This window comes from Malurus melanocephalus, unplaced genomic scaffold, assembly GCF_030028575.1.
Source record: "Malurus melanocephalus ecotype Western Australia unplaced genomic scaffold, MMel_1.1 scaffold_208, whole genome shotgun sequence".
NCBI classification, from domain to species: Eukaryota; Metazoa; Chordata; class Aves; order Passeriformes; family Maluridae; genus Malurus; species Malurus melanocephalus.
The window spans coordinates 932,207-952,532 of NW_026623440.1; the positions used below are offsets into that span (position 1 = coordinate 932,207).

General features: G+C 39.9%; 1 protein-coding gene across 1 annotated transcript; it reads left to right on the forward strand.

Moving 5' to 3' along the window:
* Nucleotides 1-50: 50 nt before the first annotated feature.
* PRR14L (proline rich 14 like) lies at nucleotides 51-19,913 on the forward strand. Its single transcript, XM_057373877.1, has 9 exons — nucleotides 51-299; nucleotides 1,138-1,630; nucleotides 2,726-2,807; nucleotides 4,032-10,359; nucleotides 13,253-13,321; nucleotides 14,119-14,287; nucleotides 14,571-14,677; nucleotides 15,609-15,680; nucleotides 16,312-19,913. The coding sequence occupies exons 2-9, from the start codon at nucleotides 1,181-1,183 to the stop codon at nucleotides 16,586-16,588; spliced, it is 7,554 nt and encodes a 2,517-aa protein (XP_057229860.1). The 5' UTR covers nucleotides 51-299; nucleotides 1,138-1,180; the 3' UTR covers nucleotides 16,589-19,913.
* Nucleotides 19,914-20,326: the final 413 nt, after the last annotated feature.

Below are 20,326 nucleotides of genomic sequence, written 5' to 3' on the forward strand. Positions count from 1 at the left end.
GGCCCGCGGGGGCCCTGCCCTGCCCATCCCGGGCGTGGCGGGGCGGGGGCTGTGGGAGGTCGAGCCCGCGCCCTGCCGGCAGCGAGAGAGACATCGGCGGTTGTATAATTACCGAGAGCGGCGGTCTCGGGGCCGCTGCCGCGGGGCGGGTGCGCACCCTCGGAGGCGGCCGGTGCGGGGCTGCTCCCGCCGAGAAGGAGCGGAGCTCGGGGCCAAATCCGTCGGCGTTGCTGCGGCTCTTGGAACAAAGGGTCGCCCCGGTCGTGGCTGCGGCTGGGCTCGGGCAGCATCCGGGAAAGGTGATGGTCTCCCAGGGGCGAGTGGTCTCCSTATTCCCAGGAGAATGGCGCGAGTTTCACTTGTTTCTGTACAGGCTGCTCTTGCTTACGGAGCAAGCTGATCAGCCCGTGTTTGGTAAACTGAGTCACTGATGCTCCTCTTAAGGCCTGCAGTAGCTCGTTCCTGTCCGTGAGCCTTCCGAAGCGATTTGAGGGCGGTGTTTTCACGTCGGGATATTCCCGATGCCGACAGGAGCGGTGTCAGCTCAGCTCCTCTGCCGTGCTTGCAAAGCGGCTGCCGCGCACCCGGGATTCGGTTCTGGGGCTGTGACCTGGCACAAGGCATCCTCTGAACAGACTGTCAAGTAGTCACATGAGAGGCACAGTCTGGTGGCTGACGGCTTAGAAAATGTTTGTTTGAGGTGGAGAACGTGAAGATGGAGCTTTTTTCCAAAGATTAGAAACTCGTGAAAATTCACAGAAGTCAAACRATGCTTTAGTGAAGGAGTAGGATGTCTAATACAAGTCCCAGTGATTTGCTTGATAACTTCAGATTTTTCAAAAGTTCATGTTAAATCTGCAGGAAGGTGTTTGAATRTCAAAATGAGGCTTGAGGGTATCAGTCTCTTTTCTTCATGAAGGATTTCCTTAGATACTCAAATGTTTCTCAGCTCCTTTCTTAAATACATATTTGGAAGTATCTTTCTTAAATGTATGTACTTGAATCTTGAGGAATTAAGCTTTTCCTTCTAATCTAGTCCAGGAGWTGGACTTCAGTGATCCTTGTGGGTCCCTTCCAGCTCACAATTTTCTGTGATTAATCCTATGTACGTTAATTTAACATTGCTTTTATTTTTAGGATAAACTGAAAAGCTCAGGACAASTGATCTTCAAGAGCCCTGATGCTCTCATCTGGGATGGAATCTCTCCTTGATTCTTCTGTGTCTGCTGTGATAGAGGAGTTGTACACTRGACTGCCAGAGAGCATCTCCACAGAGCTCATGGCAGTGCCAGGGCCCAGCCTTGGMTTAGAAGCACAATCCGATGGGCCCRTGSCCGTGCGAGCACACAGGGACTGTTCATGGACTTCTGGAGTAGGAAACTTTGGCCAGAAGACAGAAGATTTGGGTGATGTGCTCAAGGTGATTTCCCATGGGCCAGCAGAACCCWTTCCTGAAGAAATACTACAGGCTGGAGACCTTGAAGAGAATGAAAAGAACAGAAAAAGACACTTTAGGAACCCAGACTGTTCTAGTGATGGCTACCAGAAAGAAGATGAAGAGACACGAGGTGCTGAGGACCATCATGCTGAATGTTGTGCTTTAGCTCTGGGGAAAAGTTGGTCAGAACGAGTAAGTGAATGCAGAAATGAATCCCTGTGTGATATTTTGAATTTAGGATTAGAGCCAATAGGCAGGGGGTTGGCCATGGGTTTCCTGGTTCTTTTTTGTGTTTTCTGGTTTAGAATCATAGAATGGTTTGGGTTGGTAGAGGATCTTGAAGATCATCTTTTTCCAAGCCCCTTCCATGGGCAGGGACACCTTCCACTAGAATAGATTCCTCAGAGCCCCATCCAGCCTGGCTTTGGACAGGCCCAGTGTGTGTGTCCATATTTGGATTATGGTGGGTCCAGTGAAAAATTAGACTATAGCTTAGTAGACCAGCAGTATTTTAAAATACCAAGGTTTTCACTTTCTTAAACACTGTTGTAATGGTGTAAGGTAGATATGTAATAGAACAAGGTGCACAGATGAGTGTTTTACATTAATTATTGGGTGTTACATAACGCTAGAATAATTTGTGTTTAATTCTGAATTTTGATATCTGTTTGATTTATCTGAAAGCTTATGAAATTAAAATCATTGAATTTTTGATAGCCATTCACTTTCCCACTATGAATTTTCACATATTTCTAAATGCAGGTAGTTTGATTGTGGGGTCGTGATTTGKTTTTTGCTGGCCCAAGTCATTTGTTCCTGGGTTTGTAGTTTTAAGCCAGGGGAAGGAGTGGTGGAAGGCAAATTCTAATAAAGATAAAAATGCACACATCATCCCAGAAGTCTAGTGATAGTGGTTTGGGGGTGTGAGCTAAACTTGGAGACTGGATTACTCTTCTCATTCAAATTTTTGACAATTTGCATTTTAAGCCATTTACTTACATTTTAGCTGCCACATCACAGACTTCATTGCTTCTAAATGCAGATCTTTTGGAGATGCATCTTTGTTTCATGGGAGATGGTGGTGGCTGAAAGGATAAGAAAGGATGACAAGTACTTGTGTGAAGCCCTTGCAATGCARGGCTGCCTCTGGCAAAGGCTGATATGTCCAGAGCTTTCTCAGTGATGTTTCTCATTCTGAACTAACCCAGCTGAGCAGATGCAGTCCCTGAGACATGACACGCTTCAGAAAATCCAACCATTTCCACTGATATTTCTGTCTTGTTTCAGGAGGACCGTTACTTACACTGGCAAGAGGCAAAGTTTTCAAGAAGCCGTTGCACTGAAATTGCACGATCTCTGAGGAGCACAGGTAGTTATTTTAGCTGTACATCCCTACCCAGCCCCTGCTTCTCTCCCAGGTATTTTTTGTTGATACAAAACAGAGGCGTGTGGGATGGCTCATTTATTTTGTTTTGTGGTGGAAACTATTCCCCTGTATAGCTATTACAATATCAAAATTTAATGCTTTACTTTCTCCTGGCAGTGTGTGTACTTGCCTGAAGACCTTTTCTGGAGATGTGTTTTAGTTATTTGTTTCAAATAGTTATTTACCCCAAAGCAGAAAGGGTTGTTAATAGCAGATGTTGTGCATTTCCTTTTATTTCAAACATCAAGTCTATGAGAGCAGTAATAGAAAATAAATAGAAAAATATTATTTCTATTTTTTTTAATGTTTTTAAAAATAAAATTTAAAGTGCGTAATCCAAAGAAGGAGGACAACTAAACTCATTAATTTCATTATGATCCTCCATTATGTTTTAGCTCCAAGAACTTTGGTCACTTTGCCTGCATCTAGTAATTCTTTTCTTTCTCCCTTCCTGCTTTCTTCCCTAAACATGTACTGAGCTGATGAAAGCCATCTAGCCTTGGTCCTTACTTGAAAATAGGGAAGCGATCTGAAGAAGTCTGAACAAATACATTTCCTGTGAAGTTTTGCATATGGAGATAATCTACAGTAACTATTTTTTTTTAATTAGGACCTTCTTTGTGATTTTACAGAAAAAGTTTATGAATAATCCAAATTGCTTGGGCAGATGAGATACGCCTTGCTTTCCTGTGGATGGTTTACTGGCAGACATGTGTTCAAGGAAGAAGAAATGGAAATGGCYACTCAATTTCCAGCCATATTTCTARGCTGGAGCAGATCAAGTCCCCACCTATGCTGGGTTTCGATGTTACAAATAAACATTATAATGTAGCCCATGGCTTCCTATGTGTTAAGTTACAGAACCTGTATTCACCTAGGTCCATAATAGAGGAATATGAAATACACACATCTTGTAATGCYTGCTGCTCATGGGAATGTCTGTATGGAAAAGGATTGTATTTGTTGCCTTAGCTTTGTGGTGGAGTAGTTTGTTTTTTCTTTTGAAGACTTGTAATAAAATTGAGAGCATCAATTCTCACTTTTAAGAACATTTTAGTAACCAATACTGCACACAGTGTTGTGTACAACACCAGAAGTTTCTTAGTAAACTGAATGCCTTCTAAATTTAGTATGTGGTTCTGATTAGCTTTATTTTTTTTTATGCAGAAGCAAACCAAGCAAATGTTCAAGTGACAGCTGAAACTCTGCCAAAGCTCACTGAAGAAGTGCAAGGTATGAAGGCTGATGGGACTAGGATATTTAGTAAAGCAGGATACAGGAGTGACACAGTGAGTAAAGGTCTTCCACCTCAGAGCAATCAATGCCCAGACGTAGACACAGTCATGGCCAGAGCTGGGGTTTCACAAACCAGCATCTTAGATTTTTTAGAGCCTTTAAAAGTCATGAACATTGGAGCAGCGACAGATCATCCACAAGAAATAAGTGACTACAGTGGATCAAAAGCCCATACTGGCATGCCATTGAGAGCAGGGGGCAATGGTGTATCTGTTTTGGAGATTAGAGAAGAAAAGTTACCCAGACAAAATCCTGTTAATGAATTCAGTACGTCATTTGCTAATTGCCAGACTTATCAGCAGGATGAAGAAAACAATGCTCATGACTTCTTTAAGGGTCCTGTACCTAAACAAAATGAACCTTATGGGYTGTTCTCAGTAGAAAGCTGTAGAACACTCTCCACACCAAGTTCGGAAGTTTTACATCCGGTTCTGAAAAGCACCTGTTATCTGGACTTTGGAAATMTGCCACTAGAAAGCAGTTCTGCAATTCGTGGAGTTATCAATGAAACCTCCCAGAACTACCTTCCCCAAAACATCAAACATCACACTCTTTATGATCATGGAACTGGGTTTGTAGAAAAACAAACCTTCACATCTGTACCAGTGGAGCAGATCTCAGTGGTAARGAATGAAGGATTACCTAGTGCTAAAACTGATCCTAGGGAATTAAGTGCTGCTGTAGGTAAATCATACAGCTCTGAATCTGAAGAGGCTGCTGAAGTTTGGAGAGGAATTGTTGGGGGAAATGACACTGAAATTTGTAGCTGGCCGGAAGCTCAAGAGCTTGCTAATTCTAAGCATTGCCATTCTTCAGTTTTTGGTTTTGTTGCTTCATCTCCTGAGGAGTTCTCAAAAGGAAAATTTAAAATAGTCCCATCAGAAGGTGATAAGATAAAAAAGGACCAGTGGCAATYCTTTGTCAGTGACCCGAGCAAGGATGATATAAAAGAAAATCGTTTGTGGGTGGAAACGAGTAACATTGAAACTGGGCAGAGAGACATTTGCTTTTATAGTACTGCCAAAAAGACTCCTTTCAGTAACCACAGCTGTCTTGATCTACGTACTACACTACAAAAAGACTCATTCAAGGCACAGCTGCTTGAAAAGGAACCTGAGAGCAATACAACATCACAAGAGCTGGCTGGTGGTTTAGTTGGAGCTGCAGAAGCTGACAGTAGTGACAACTTATCCACTGGGAGCGAAACAAATTTGTTTTATACACTAAATGTAACTCTACCTCCTGTTTTACAAAAATCAAGAGAACCTCATTATAATGAGCATCTTCCTTGTACTGCTAATGAAGTTTCATATAGGGGCAAGGCTTGGGATAATCTRTCTGGAAAAAAATCAGTTGGTGCTTCTGGAACTACAGCGGAACAAGTTGGTGAAGTTTTGCTTCATAGAGACAAATTCAAGTGTTCAGCAAGTTCCAGGACTTTTGATAACCCTAATATGGCAAGCAGAGTATCCCAAATGAAGATAAAATCTTCTGCAGGAAATATGGAGAGAGTGGTGACTGGTTTAGAAAAGAAACTTTGTGACACATGGAATTGTAATAATCAGAGTATAAAAAACCAGCATACAGCTGCCAGTACTCCCTGTATTTTATCAGGGAGTACACATGTGGATGAAGTTTTCCTGTACAATCATTCTTTGGATGTTGAAGCTGGTAAGATTGAAGAAAATGATGATTTGGAAGGAGCATCTTTGTCAGGATATAATAGTAAAGAGGCAACCATCTTTCCAGAAGCACACGTTGCTTTGGCATGTGGCTCTCTACCTTGTAAAGATGACTGGGGCAATAGAGGTATAGCTGTGCGTGGGATAAATGACATTCCCAGAAGAAAAGCCATGATTTGCTCAGCATACACTGCAGAGGAATCTACTGCTACCTTGGCAAGAGATGAGATTTCAAATAAAAATACAGAGAATATACAACAATTTGATCTTAGGAAAGTAATGGGCAGTGAAATAGTTTGTAACATAGAGGCGGCAAAAGAAAAAATAAGCACACGGGCTTCTGAGACAGAAGAATTTGATAAAACAAGAACTGTGGATTCCCAGAACGCTCCTGAAGGCAATCAAAGAAATAGGACTAATAAACAGCTATTAGTCAGATACTTGAATAAAAACACCTGTCCTCATAACTTTGGATTTTACAACTCTCTGTTAGGCCCATGGAGGAGAGAACTCGACACACGTGAGCARGAAGAAGTGCCCTCACTCACAGTTGATCTCCCAGAGTGTAGCACTTCGACCTGTGATCCATGGCCAGCACCTGACAATGGGAACCTTCCAACACATGCTGGCCAAACAGAAGAGACCCTTTGTCCCATGGAAAATTGGTGTCGTGCATGTCAGAGTGAGTTTGATGGCCCAGTGCTGGGTAGTGAGCAGCATTTACAAAGTTTAACCAACCAACCAAACACTGGCTTACAAACCATGGATGGTTCTGTGGAAAAAAATGAAACTGACTCTGATGACAGTGAAGARATTCTGCTAAAAACATGTGGTGACCTGCCTCTGTTAGACCATAAATATGCAAGAGAAGCCAGGTTTGAAGAAGCTTCGCAAGAAAATGTAGTGGGTTTGGACTCTTTAACTGGTGTGAAAAATGAAGGCTCTTCRGGATACATGGGCTCCATCAGTGATGTAATTGAGGAGAAGACAATCAGACTACAACAACATGAGAGCAGTTGTCAAAGAAACAACAAAAGAACTACTGAAGAAAGCCATTCTGATAACGAGCTACATTGTTCACAACATGCTTGTTTTATCCAATGTGCAAAAGAGAAAGCAGAGCTGCTGTATGAAGGAAACAAAATGCAGCAATCTTTGCCAAAGATGAAGTGGTTGGTCGAGAACCAGGAAAGTACAATTAGTGCCCAATTTTTGCCCATTCATCCCATTTCATCAATTCATAGGAATCTTTCTTACAAGCCAGAAAATACAAAYGTACTTTCAGATACAGAAAACAGCGAAAGTCTGCGTATAAATTCTATCTCAARTAATTCTTGCCCACAATTAACTTTTGAGCCTGGTAAAGAAACTGATGCTCAGAGGGGCACTGGTCCATCTTGTTTTGGAAAGTTTGACATCCAAGAATCTTCTGYGGAGACTCAGGTGGATTCAGAAATTGTGTCAGCTCTGGACTCACACATCTCTCTGCCAGAGAAAGAAAAACTCTGTATGTTACCTGAGAATACACAAAGAGATAACTGTGATTCATCTTCAGCTGAAGTTTCTAGCAAAGATACTTCAATGACAAAAATTCTTTCTGTGACCATTTCTGTTAAGAAAAAATCCAGCAATATTGAAGTTCCATCTTCAGGGAATGAATCAGCAGCTGGCTCACTGAATGGTGCCAAAAGCTCAAGAGTTTGTGCTCTCAACAAAGAAGGTCTGAAAGGTGAGGGGCTTTGTATGCCAACTGTGAAAGACGTGAATGTGAGCTCACCAAAAAGTCTTGCCAGTGGAGAGAAGTTTAAGAACACAGATAGGCCAGAAAATATAAATGTGCTTTCAGATACAGAAAACAGCAGAAGTCTGAGTATAAATCCTATCTCAAATAATTCTTGCCCACAGTTAACTTTTGAGCCTGATAAAGAATCTGATGCTGAAAGGGGTATTCATGTATCCCGTTCTAAAAAGTTTGACATCCAAGAAMCTTTTAATAAGACTCAGGTGGATTCAGAAACAATGTCAGCTCTGAACTCAGGCATCTGTCTGCCTGAGAAAGAAAAGCTGTGTATGTCACCTGAGAATACACRAAGAACTATTTCATCTTCAGACAAAAAATTTAGCAAAGATACTTCCATGACAAAAATTCTTTCAGTAACAATTTCTGTTAAGAAAAAATCCAGCAATATTGARGTTCCATCTTCAGGGAATGAATCAGCAGCTGGCTCTCTGAATGGTGCCAGAAGCTCAAGAGTTTGTGCCCTCAGCAAAAAAAGTCTGAAAGATGAGGGGATTTGCACACCAGCTGTGAAAGACATGGATGTGAGCTTACCAAAGAGTCCTCCCTATGAAGAGAAGTTTAAGAATACCTGTGTGGAAGACATGATAGGTAAAGGGGTAACCTYTAGAAGAAGGTTGCCCAAAGATCGTTCCTGGGCCTTGTTGGAAGATTCTAAAGCGTCTGGTAGCAAAACCGTCCCCCTCAGGACTGAGAATCATGGAAAGGTTTTGGAAGAAATCCCAAGATCCAAACTAAATCATTTTTCAAAAGAAAGAAAAAATGATGGAAACCTCCCAAACTTAGCAGGTACCAGTGTGCTTCCAGAAACTGTGTATGATTGTCAGGCTGAAGCCGTGTCTGACACAGAGGCTGCCCCAGAACTGCAGGATGATACAATGCCCACGTTTTCTCCACTCCTGAGCACACTATCAGACAGCTGCCAAGAGCCATTCCCAACGTGTGTGGTTTGCAGTGAAGTGTGTATGCATCACAAAGTAAATGCACAGAGCAAAGATAATGGAAAGGAGGTAACAGAAGGCCAGGACAAGGTTCCAACTCATGCAGTTGGCAATGAAAATGAGGCTTTAGATTCAGAGAGACTTGATCGAATAGAGGAACGTCAGGTACTTGAACAAAAGTATGGAAAGGTGGAAGAACATCAGTTGGACGAGTCACAAGAAGAACAGAAGGTAGAACATCAGGAGAAAGCAAAAATCATACTGCAACCAAGCATGTTGCATAGTTCTGAACTCTTACACAGTCCTTCAGCTGAGTTGATGACATCTGGAAATATGATGTTTGGACACCCTTCAGAGGAAATATTTGCTGTCAGAGGCAGTAAAGATAAACTATGTAGCACTTTACAAGAAGTTAAAAGGCCAAAGATTACCACAGATTTTATTAGTTCACAGTTTTCGAAGACTCAGGATTCAGAARTGGAAAACCTGGACCTTAATTTGGGGTATGATGGGATCCCTGGTGCCTTTGGAACTACAAATAAACTAAGAGGAACTAGAAGTAAACTAAGAGGACCTCTTCCATTAAAAATACAACCTGGAAGGACATGCAAAAAAATTCCCACATTTTATGAACTAAAAACCATAAGAAAAACAAAAAAAATTAAAAGTTCACTTTTCTCTGAGATTCCCCTGGAAATATTTCCCAAACAGGAAAATACATTTCTGGAATCTTTGTACTTCCCATGTAAACCACCGCCAGTGGAAAAGGAAACAGCCATGAGATTTGTGCATATGCCAAGGCAGAGGGCCAAGGGGTGCAGTTTGTTGAACAGCTTGAAATTTAGAAAATGTACCAAAGAATCAGCATTGTTGAGCAAGTTGTCTGCAATGGCCAGCAAGCTCCTGGCCCCTGCCAAAAGCAGTCGTAACTTAGAATCTCTGCCATATTCTTCTGAAATGCTTCCAATGGGTGACAGGTACAGCCAATGTAGATCTAAAAATCTCTTGGAAGCTTTTTCTTGCATTAACAGGAACATACACTCACGCTGGGCTGACAGTTGGTGCACCAAAATGTTCAGCTTTCAGCCTTTAGCACTTTATCCTGTAGAAACTACCAAAATATTTTCTTCAGACTTAAGCCACAAGCCTCCAACCTCTTTTTTGGACACCCCAGTTTTCCCAATTTCTTTTAACATAAAATTGGACTCCAGTCACGTGACAGACCTCAGAGGGATTACATCCCAGCACTCTGTACATCACAGACCAGTTTTGAGAGAAACGCCAGCACCAGCTTCAGAGTGGACTTTGTCTTTTCTCCTGTCTCAGAGCTGTTCAGATACAACAGCTTTCAAGGAAGATTCCAGTGTAAATAATGAGCTTCATTCCTCTCACTCCACAACAACCCCAAGGACTGTTGCTCTTCATCCTGACCCTGGAAGAAATGCTGTAGYTGGAAGAAGAGGCTGTTCCACGCTTGGCCTTCACACAGTGTTAGCACTTTCTTCCCCTGGATGTTACAGGATTTGGACAAGAAGAAGAAACTTAACCAGCCATATTCCTACCATCCAGAGACTATTTCTATCGCAGCTGGCACAGGGTTTGAAAGGGGACAGGTATCCAAGGTGTGTATCCAATGAGCTCGTCTCCTCATTGCCATACTCACTGGGCAGGGTACTCTCCATATGGAGTCAGCGTGGTCCTTCTGCCCGTCCTTCTGAAATCACTCCTCTCCATTCCAATCACTGCAAGTGGCAGCCAAGTGTGGGCATCGAGAACAGGTAAAACCCATCAACTTCTTTCTGAGACTAAGTATGTACAGGGTAAATACTTGCTCCTTTTTGGGAGGGAGAGGGGAATGCAGCTTGCATTGCAGGGTCAGTTGCCCCTGTTCCAGATCTACACATTCTGCTCCAGGAAGGGCTCAACGTGGAAGATCCTTTCTTATAGGACAGTCTGTTAGCTGAATTTAAATATATTTGCCTTCACTTCTTTAATACTATCCTGTTTTGGCAGAATGGCTAACTCTACTTTCTTCTCCCTTGCAAAATATACACACCATGCATCAGAGTATATAATGCAAAAGGTGAGCTACTTCATTAGGTCTATTCAGAGTGACTGCTGAGGAACTGGACTTCTGAGGTAGGAAAGTTTTTTTCAGAGGTCTGAGCCACAAGTACCCCTTGGAACCACTGTAAAATGCTCAATATCAGGTTAGGAAGAATTGTAAAGGGCGGGGGGTGGCATTCAGTTACAATTTTTAATTGTATTCCATGACCATTCCATGTTAATTGAAAACTCCTTATGCATGCTACGGCTTTTCATATGTGATGTTGGTACAAGCAAATGTAGCTCCAGTTAATGTTGGTAATGATTYTTTCTGTGTGTCAATCTTGTTAAGAGTGGGAACAGGACTGAGCTCTACTTCACATATTTAGTTTTACTTTGCTATCAGCATTAAAGATCATTTTACTAAAAAACGGAACGAAAGAAGTTCCTAGCTCTGTTGCAGCATTTTTGCATGTTCTTGAGCAAAGATTTTGCCCTTTATCCCTCAATAACACAGGATGGTTCAGTCCCTCATTTTATCACTTTGTGATTCCTGGACAGAGCTCATGAGCACTTTAGCAAACCCCATTTTATTAATTGTTTTGATCAGTATAGCAGTCTGTAGAGAAGTGTTGAATTTGGCCTATGTCATAGATTGACATAAATGTAACCAAAAATCTTGCCAGATAACTAATGCTGCACTTTGCTTTGTATAAACAAGTAACATACCTAAAAGTTTATCACTTGTTAGAGTAAATTCTAATGTCTGCCAAAAGTGGGAGTGAGCTTATGAAAGCACTGCTTCATTCTGGAGTGTCTGCACTAAAAGAATTAAGTTGAATAATGGCATAGAGACAACTTGCAGCACATTCTATGAGACTTGCTTCCATTTTCATTCCATACTCTGGAAGTGACCATACTGGTAAAGTACAGTTTGAGCACAAACTTAAAAATAGCACATTGCKAAAACCAAAACAAACACCTTTTTAAAACTTTATGATGTGTATGAGGTGAATTTTGTGGTTTTTGTTGCTGAGGCATATTATCCTTGGACTGGGAGGTCAGAGCTTTTGGGTTTTYCCCCATCCTTAAGTCTGCAGGCTACTCAGCAGCTTGGGACAGCATATCCAGTTAGCTAATGTGTAAGAGGATTTAATTCCTGACGTAAAGGGGAATTGGAAAGCTGCATGCTTTGCTACGAGTGATCTTTTTCCCAAAGGRAAAGTATTCAAATCAAACCTTTCCACTTCAAGTGAAAAATAACCCAGAGTTAAAGTACTCTAAAACTCTATTTTTTTTCTCTAAAATCCCTTGCAACTATATGCATGGGGCAGATGTAAATCTGCCCCAGTCAGATGTTTTGTAAGTAAATATAAGAGGTATGWTTGGTGTGGTATAAAAGCATTTTCAGCTCCCATTATGACAGAAATCTTTGCCTGTGAAAAATCAAAAAGTTCCCTGCAGGCCATTTTCATCTGGAAAAGATTTGTTTTGTTTAAATTATTTCATTCACAATTAGAGTTCTTAATAACCAGGAGAACAAGGAACTAAAGTAGTTCTCTTACCTAAAAAAAATCTCCTGTCACTTCCATTGTCAATAATAAAAGCATTCTTTCAGCAAAMTCTATTTTCTAATCAATGCTTATTTGTAATTTTGTATTATTATGCATAWAACAGTAATGTCTGTACTATTGATACAGGTTCCAGTAACACTGGAATAGCGAGAGGAATGTTGAGAGAAACAAAATATTACAGTTGTGATATAAGTGAAAAATGCAAGAAATGGGTCTTTCTGAGTTCCTTATGTATAGTTGGACTCCTGTGCTTTCAGCATGGCTGGTTTTCATTTCCTGTGTGGAATTCCAGTCTGACTGTAGCATCTTTACCTTTGAACAGTGAAGTGCATTTTGCTGTTGGTTTGAGAGAAAAGCAAGTACAGGATTTGCTGTTTAACATAATGAAAGCTGTCCCAAGTGGTTGTCTGTTGTTTATAATATAGGCACAAAAGTAAAGCTTAATATCAAAGGACTTAAGAGCTRCTGTGCTTTTATGCCATGGAATTTGATAATTACCAACCCTTATGGAAAGGCCTTTGGTTAATCCTATCAATTAAGGAWATTGCAGACTGTGGGAGTTAGAGACAACAGGGAGTTAATCTTATGGAAGTATTTCTTTCACCTCTTACTGTTGCCATTATGCCCTTTTTCCTTTACTAGCCAAATCCTTCAAGGTTTTTGGTTACTTCAGTTTTAAAAACTGGGGGTTTTGAATAATGAATATAGACTTTCATAGAAAGAATTGCAACTTTCAGACTTTAATAATTACATAGAAATAATTATGRCTTTCAATATTACTGTATCACTCTCTTTCTATATTTTTATTTCCTTTTCTCATTACTACCATTTTTAAATAAAAGTAGGACAATTTCCCTAACTAATAAAATTTAGTGGCCTAGATGGCAGATGTGGCTTTTTTTGTATCATTTTAGTCTTTCATTCTCATTCCTGATATTAGCATCTTGTCTTACAGTCCAGTTTATACTAATAATTTTTCCCCCATCTTTTTATAGTGTAGACCTAATTTCTGTCTGTCTTGTTTTGTTTTTTTATTCCTCTTTTGACCCAGCTRTGCCATGTTACCACACTTACCTGTACAGAGTATGGGAGCACTACCGACTGCAGGCCATGAGATACGGTGAGTCTCTTGGATGTTAATATTTAYTCTGAGTAGTGTGATCATAAGTTTTCTCAGAAAGCCATTGTTTATGTCATTCTGGCTTTCAGTTTTGGGCAGTTCATGCCCAGAACAGCTTTCTGGTTAAGAAGTGGGTGAAGTAAGCTGACTGAGGGATGTAATGGAGAAGAGTGGAGTGGCTTAATACAAACACCACATAGATCATTGCACAGAACAGTTCTGTAACTTTTAACCATGTTGTGCCACATCTTACTAAAYGARYRTGTGAAACAAYAGAAGTTTGATTCCTTACTTGGACAGAAGTTTGATTCCTTACTTGGATGTGTCCTTTCTGCCTGAGCAACTGGATGTTAGGTGCTTTCTAGGAACAGAAACTTCCTTCTGTTCTTTCTCATTGTAGGGATCGGAGCTACAAAAACTGCATTTTAAGTTTATCTGTAAATAAAGAGTATGATTAGTAGTTGTGTCAAAGCAATTTGCTAGTAGAAAAGGAGCATTAATTCCTTTCTATCAGTAGTTGATAAATAGAGCTGTAAACTGTTTAGCTGTATGGAAAGGGTGTGTTTAAAATGACATGTTCAAATACCTCTGACAGTTTAGTTGGTGTCAGTATCAATGTGGGCTGCAGCAGTTCTTGGCTATGTGTGTGTACCAGAGTTCACTTGGCAATTTCTGTGAACTGTGATGGTTTTTTGTGCCCATATTGCAATTTAGGAACATCTCCTGAGAATATGGAATGCTGTTGCATTATCAGTTGGGTATTAATTTCCACATGTTCCCTTCTTTCTCTGCTCCAGTCTGGAAGCTTCATTCGCCCTTCCATTACCAAAGGCTCACACACTTCCAGAGTCATTGCCATCTCCCCCCAGGCTTTCAGCATCTGAGCTCCAGATCCATGCCCTTGATGAACCAGATGCTTCCATTCCAGCCTGTCTGAGACCTCAAGATGACATAGAACTGAAAAAAGTGAGTTCATTTTACATTTTAGATCTCTGACACTTGTTTCTCCAGAAGCTGAAGCTGCTGCTGCTGAATATCATCCAGTAACTGTTAAAGACGAGGATAGAAAACAGGCTGCAGGTCCTAATCTGTGCTGCTGCTTGCTTTGATTCAAGCAGAAAGAAGGTGGTAAATCAGAGAGGAATGTTTTTTTTTTCTATAGATAATATATACTCAGCATAAAAAGGACTGTTGACTAGTGTGGTTTTAATTTTCTTCATTCTAACTTTTCTTTATCTTCTTTCTTAAGACTGAGCCAGAAAAGAGGCCAAAGAAAGTCTCACAGATCCGAATCAGGAAAACTGTTCCTAAGCCAGACCCTAATCTTACTCCAATGGGACTACCCAAACCGAAAAGGTGAGCAGTATCTCTGAAATGGACTGATAGCATATGAGTATAATCATTTCAATAAATGCTTCTCTTATCACCACTATTTTATACAGCCCTAGTTGAGTGACATCTGATGTTTACTTCCTTTATAAAAAATGATTGACACAGCYCTATCAACTGAATCAAAACTACTGACTGGAGTTTAGGCAAAATGTGAAAAAGGAAGCTGCAATGGAATCATTTTTCTAAAGAAGAAAGAAGTTTTTACTGATGAACGTAAAGTGAAAATCAGTCATCCTGCAGTGCACAATGAGAYGAAACAATCTCTTAGGAAGTTCTGTTGATACAAATTATGTTGGAGTTCTTCACAGTTCTTTCATTGCTTGGAGTATATGATCTGAGGGAAGCATTAGTTCAGTGCAAGTGTGGGTAATCACAGTGCCAGATGGTGATAAAGTTTTCCAGTCAGTCATCTAGTGTGACTTCTAGTCATACTTGTCATATTTCATCTTGTACAACTTCTGTCAAACACAGGTACCACCTTTGACAAAGGAATGCATTTCTTCAGAGATCAGCTTGGTAATTGTCAATCACTAAAATCAGTCTCAAGAGATGAAGTATTAATCTGTTAAACTGTCAGACTTTTCTTAGTTGGGGAAGTGAAGGGGATTTCCCCTTCTTTTGAGTGTCATCATTTCAAAGCATCATAGAATGCTAGAAAGAATATTGGCCTCTGCAGAAAAGGCAAGTCTTGACCAAGACATAAAAACACAGTATGAAATTATGTACTTTGTGAGTTCATTTTTCATTCCCCTTTGTTTCCAGTTAGTCAAACCTTAAYTAGTTAGTATTTAGGAATAGAATGCAAACCGTACTTGTTTCTCATAAATCTGCATGCTGTGAAGAGAGGTTGTTTTGAAATTCTTCTTTCTTGATTGATTTGTCATTACTTTTTCAGGCTTAAGAAGAAAGAATTTAGTTTAGAAGAAATTTACACAAACAAGAACTATAAGTCCCCTCCTCCAGCCAGGTTGGTTCTACTTCTTAAGAAGAAAAGTTAAGATAAATGTAAATTAATTASAGGGAGAGAGAGGGGAGATGAAAGTTGTATGAAAGCTAAGAGGGCAGTATATTCTTAAAATTGCTCTAGTTTAAACTGCTAGAGAAAGTTAATTTGTAAATAGTATATTTTACTATTTGGATGGAAAAAAGTGAAATAGACTATGAACTAAGAATTTGCAGCTGGTTAATATGGATYTGTATATTTTTTTCCCCTATCCCTTCATTCCAGTCTCTATCAAAGCACTGTACTAATTTTTCAAAATTGAAAGGGAATTACATGTTCTTTAAAATACTAAAAATAACTGCCTGTCATCAAATGTTCAAGCCTATTTATTCTGTAAAATCAAAATTCTCTAATTGTGCTTTTGAACTGAAATACAAATAGATTCTAGCCAAATGACTGTGCAGCAGTAACAACTTAGCTGGCAGTAATGTGCATTGTAGGAGGWGTAAGCTGTAGATAACATTACAGGTGTAGAGAGGCTCTAAAATGTAAAAGTTAGAAGTGTTTATTTGGGCTATGAGATCCTCCAGTCTCCCTGTCAGTGTAAGGTGGCTGATGCTAAAGTATTCATGAGYTCTGTTCTTGCTTTTACCAGGAGCTTGGAAACAATCTTTGAGGAGCCCAAGGAGAAAAATGGACACTTGATCTCTGTCAGCCAGCAAAAGAGAAAGCGGATTCTGGAGTTTCAGGACTTTACTCTTCCCCGGAAAAGGAAGGCACGAGGCAAAATCAAAGCAGTGGGTAGTTTCACCCGAGCAAAAAGAGCTGCACTGCAGAGTGCAGAGTTAGATGTTCTTCTGAGTCAGAAGCTAATGGACCTTGAAGCCTTTTTTGCGGAGGAGGTTGAGCAGGAGCAGGCCTCCAGCATCTGAGGCAGCCACTTAGCTGGAAATGGTGCAGTCAGCTTCTTTAGTATTTTTCTCTTGGGAGAAATGTACTGACTTCTTCATACATTACTCTACCACTCTGTTCTAATATCTGATAATCAGTTTTTACCTGTGACCCTTGTTAAGGTGCTATTTTATTTTTATTTTTTTAAATGCTATTGGATTCTATTAAGTCCCTGTTTGAGTGTAACACAGCCACATGAAATTTACCCTTCCTTCCTCAACCTCTGGAAATTACTACTTATATTTAATTAATTATGTTTAAATACCTTTTGGGGGTAGAGTAGGAGTGTAAAGGAGGAAATAGTGCACCTTCAGTGAACAGTTAGAACTCTACTTCAGATCATTTGCACATTTGARTCTGCTGTTGTTACTGTAATGGCTATTTTTAACCAGCTGACAAAAGAGATACAGTGTTTGATAAAGTCTAGCAAACACATTCTTGATATACCACTAACCTTTTAATAGCTAAAAGTAGCTGTCTAAGTTTGTGTTTAATAGTTTCTTCCTTCTGTTAACTTAGAAGGTTCCTTCTAAGTTTCTTTGACCTTCCTGGCTCCAGGCAGCAGAAGCCCCACAAAACTAGACTTTAAATAACTTGCACTTCATATGTTTCTTTTAACATTATTCAATTCAAAAAAAGGCAATGTTTTTAAGGMAGTAAGGTGCCCAGTACTATTTCTTCCCAAATAGCAGATTTTTTTACTTACTTGGCTAATGCCAAGCTCTTTTCCAGAGGAATAGATAATTGGTCTGTGAGGATGTTTAGATGCAGGATACATAAGCTGAGGTTTAATTGAGCTGAGCTGCTGCAAGCAGGGAACACCAGCAAAATCTTTGAGACTTGTTTTAAAGTTATTTTAATTGCATTCATACTAACTTGATTTTAATATCAACAAGAAGGGGGTTTTTACCATTTTAGATTTACAATTCCTGTAGCTTATAATAAGATATCCTCTGTATAGCACTATTGTACATAATAGCCAGTGTTGTACAAAGAGCCTCTGAGTATGTGGACATGGTTTTCATTATGTGAGGCCATATGTGATTATCTGATGCAGCACTGGGCAATTTCTCAGCTCTACTTTTGGAAAGAAGAGAGCTCCCTTCTGGCATAACTTCTGTTAAACTTACTTGAAGCATAATTCCAATGCTAGCTGCAGTTCAGGTAATTTCTGTCCCTTAGTGCCTAGAGAARTTATTCAGGCAAAGCTGTCGTTGCTGGGATGCTCAAATTTAATAAGTCTGTTCTTTCTTTCACTTGTCACTTGAACTTGCACTTTCTTATTTACCTGCCCATATAATAGAGTTTCTATTTACCTTCAAATTGAGCAAATATCTAGTGGGTGGGTATTTTTTATAAAGTCCCAATAAATGCACGACTGAAAATGCCACCATAATCTTCTGTTACTCTACCATTTCTGTTACTGACCAAACAGAAAACWAAAAGTTAACAAGCAATCTGTTGAATTTCAGAGCTTTGAAAGTAGAGAAATGGAAGAGAATTATTRCAATGTGTGTGCCTGAGTTTTGAAAGAATTCTAACCTGGGTTTGTTTTGCTCCTAGCTTATGTGCTGGGATATGTAAAAGTTTACATTCTTGTTTTGAAGTCAAATTAATCAGGAAGACTGAAGAAAAGAGTGCACACTTAGAATAGTAGTTTTTGGAGTTTGAGGGTAAAATAATATGGCAAACTTTGAACATATTGACATAGTATTTTTCTGGTTAACCTGTTGGGCTGATGTAGAACATTCTAACTGATCCTCTCTATTTTTGTAAAAAGAATTCCCTAAAAAAAGGTGAACTGCCTCCTAAAAAAATGTTTGAAAGTTTCCCTATACTGGTTTATTAGCCCAATTATTGACTAGTTGGAAGCAGTAGCAAGAGTGAGAGATATATTTTTATGGATTTATGCTATAGAATGGGATTGTTAAAGAGTATTCATTCATCTTCTATTAATATGGGAGGCTTCCAGTGTTGTGACACAATTAAGCTGTAACCTTACTGGGGCTTTCAAGGAAATAAAGATATGGGTGGGGAGGGAAGAAACTTGGGTTCAGGAAAAGTTCAGACCTCTAATGTGCTTCAAAACATGGAATGTGTTTTTTCCTTTGGGTTATGATGGGTTTTGGTTGTTTTGTTTTGGGTGGGGTTTTTTAATCTTCTTCCCTGCTCTCTCTTGTTTCTGATTGCATTAAAATAACATTTCTTAAGTTGTTTTCTACAAGCAGAGAGAGCAAAGAAAACACTCAATTCTCTTTGGTTTACAGTAACTGGAGGAGTTGTGAAATAATGTTGCAGTCGTCTAGCTTGTCCCAGACCTTAGTTTGTGGAAACCCAAATACACAGCATTATTCTYTTTTGGTTTAGTGTTTGTATGATAATGTAAGCTAGTGGTGACCAAGCGTCTCTTCCCCCCTCCAGCATACAGGTGTCAGTCCTGCTTGTGCACTTTTTTGTTTTTTCCCTTCCCACCTTTGTTCCTGTTTACAGCACTCATGGAACAGCCATGTTCCTTGTGGCTGCTGCTTGTACACTGGGAGTGACGACTGTGCAAAAGCTGGGCATTTGCCATTCTGAGCTGCTTCTGTCACAGATAATTGAAAGAAAAAAGTGTAGAGGATTCATCTTTTGGGGTCTTGCAGTCTTGCATATATCCCTAGCAGAAGGATATGTACATTTGCCTTCTTATTAAGTGAACCCACTGCAGTGAGGTTTTTTTTGTATCACCGTGGAAAGACATTGTACATGACAGACTGATGACTAGAACAGCTTGAGAAGGATTGCAAAGCTTTTGCCATGTCCTGTCTCTTAGTAGTAAGTTATGCAGAGCCAGGCAGCTCTTTTCTAAATTTGCTGATTGTTTGAGATCACTTTGAAAAAAAAAAAAAAAAGAAAAAAATTGTTATTTTCATCATGCTATGAGTAGAGCAGCTAAGGCTCCCTAATGGTACAGCATTTGCCTGGCTGGCTTGGAGCTGCATACATTTGAGTTCTCATGTTTGCTGGATATAATTTCCTGCAAACGGTTCTCATTAATTGTATTTTATTTCAGGTGGGCCTTTGGTATATTATGTTCCAGGTGCTTTTCTAGAATATGGATGGTAACTGTGGATTAAAAGTCTGTATGATGCTATCAAGTTAACAAATAGCTCAATGAGAATTTGTACACTTGTGCCATTAGCCTCCATCATGCTCTTGGCATTTTGTTTCTGTTCAGTATTGTGTGAATCTAAAATTTTACTGTTTCTTTTGTGTGTTTTTAATTTATGGAAATAAAACTTTCTGAGAATCTTTCTGTTTTTTAAGGTCTTAATGCTTGTATGGGTAATTATGCATGAAAATGTATCTCCAAAGAGATTAGCACAGTTAAATAACAGAGCATGCTGATGTTCTTTCATCCCGACCTGGGGGATTTTAAGCATGATCTCACCCACTATGCATAGCATTGAGGCAGCATCCATCTCTTCAGATAGCAGAGCAGTAGGAGGCAGAGAGCACAGAGAGCCTGCTCAGCTCAGAGCTGAGGTTTAAGGCTGAAGCTGGCCTGTGGTTCATGTACCAGGCAGTCCAAGGCATCACACTGATGTTTGTGCATCAAACCTGGAGCACGGGGTCATCAGCAAGACATGTCTGTGTCAGAAAAYAACATCTTTGCCTTCCCAACCCATAAAATCTTGTGCATAATCCAGATTTTTAATTGATCACTGATCAGCTGAATG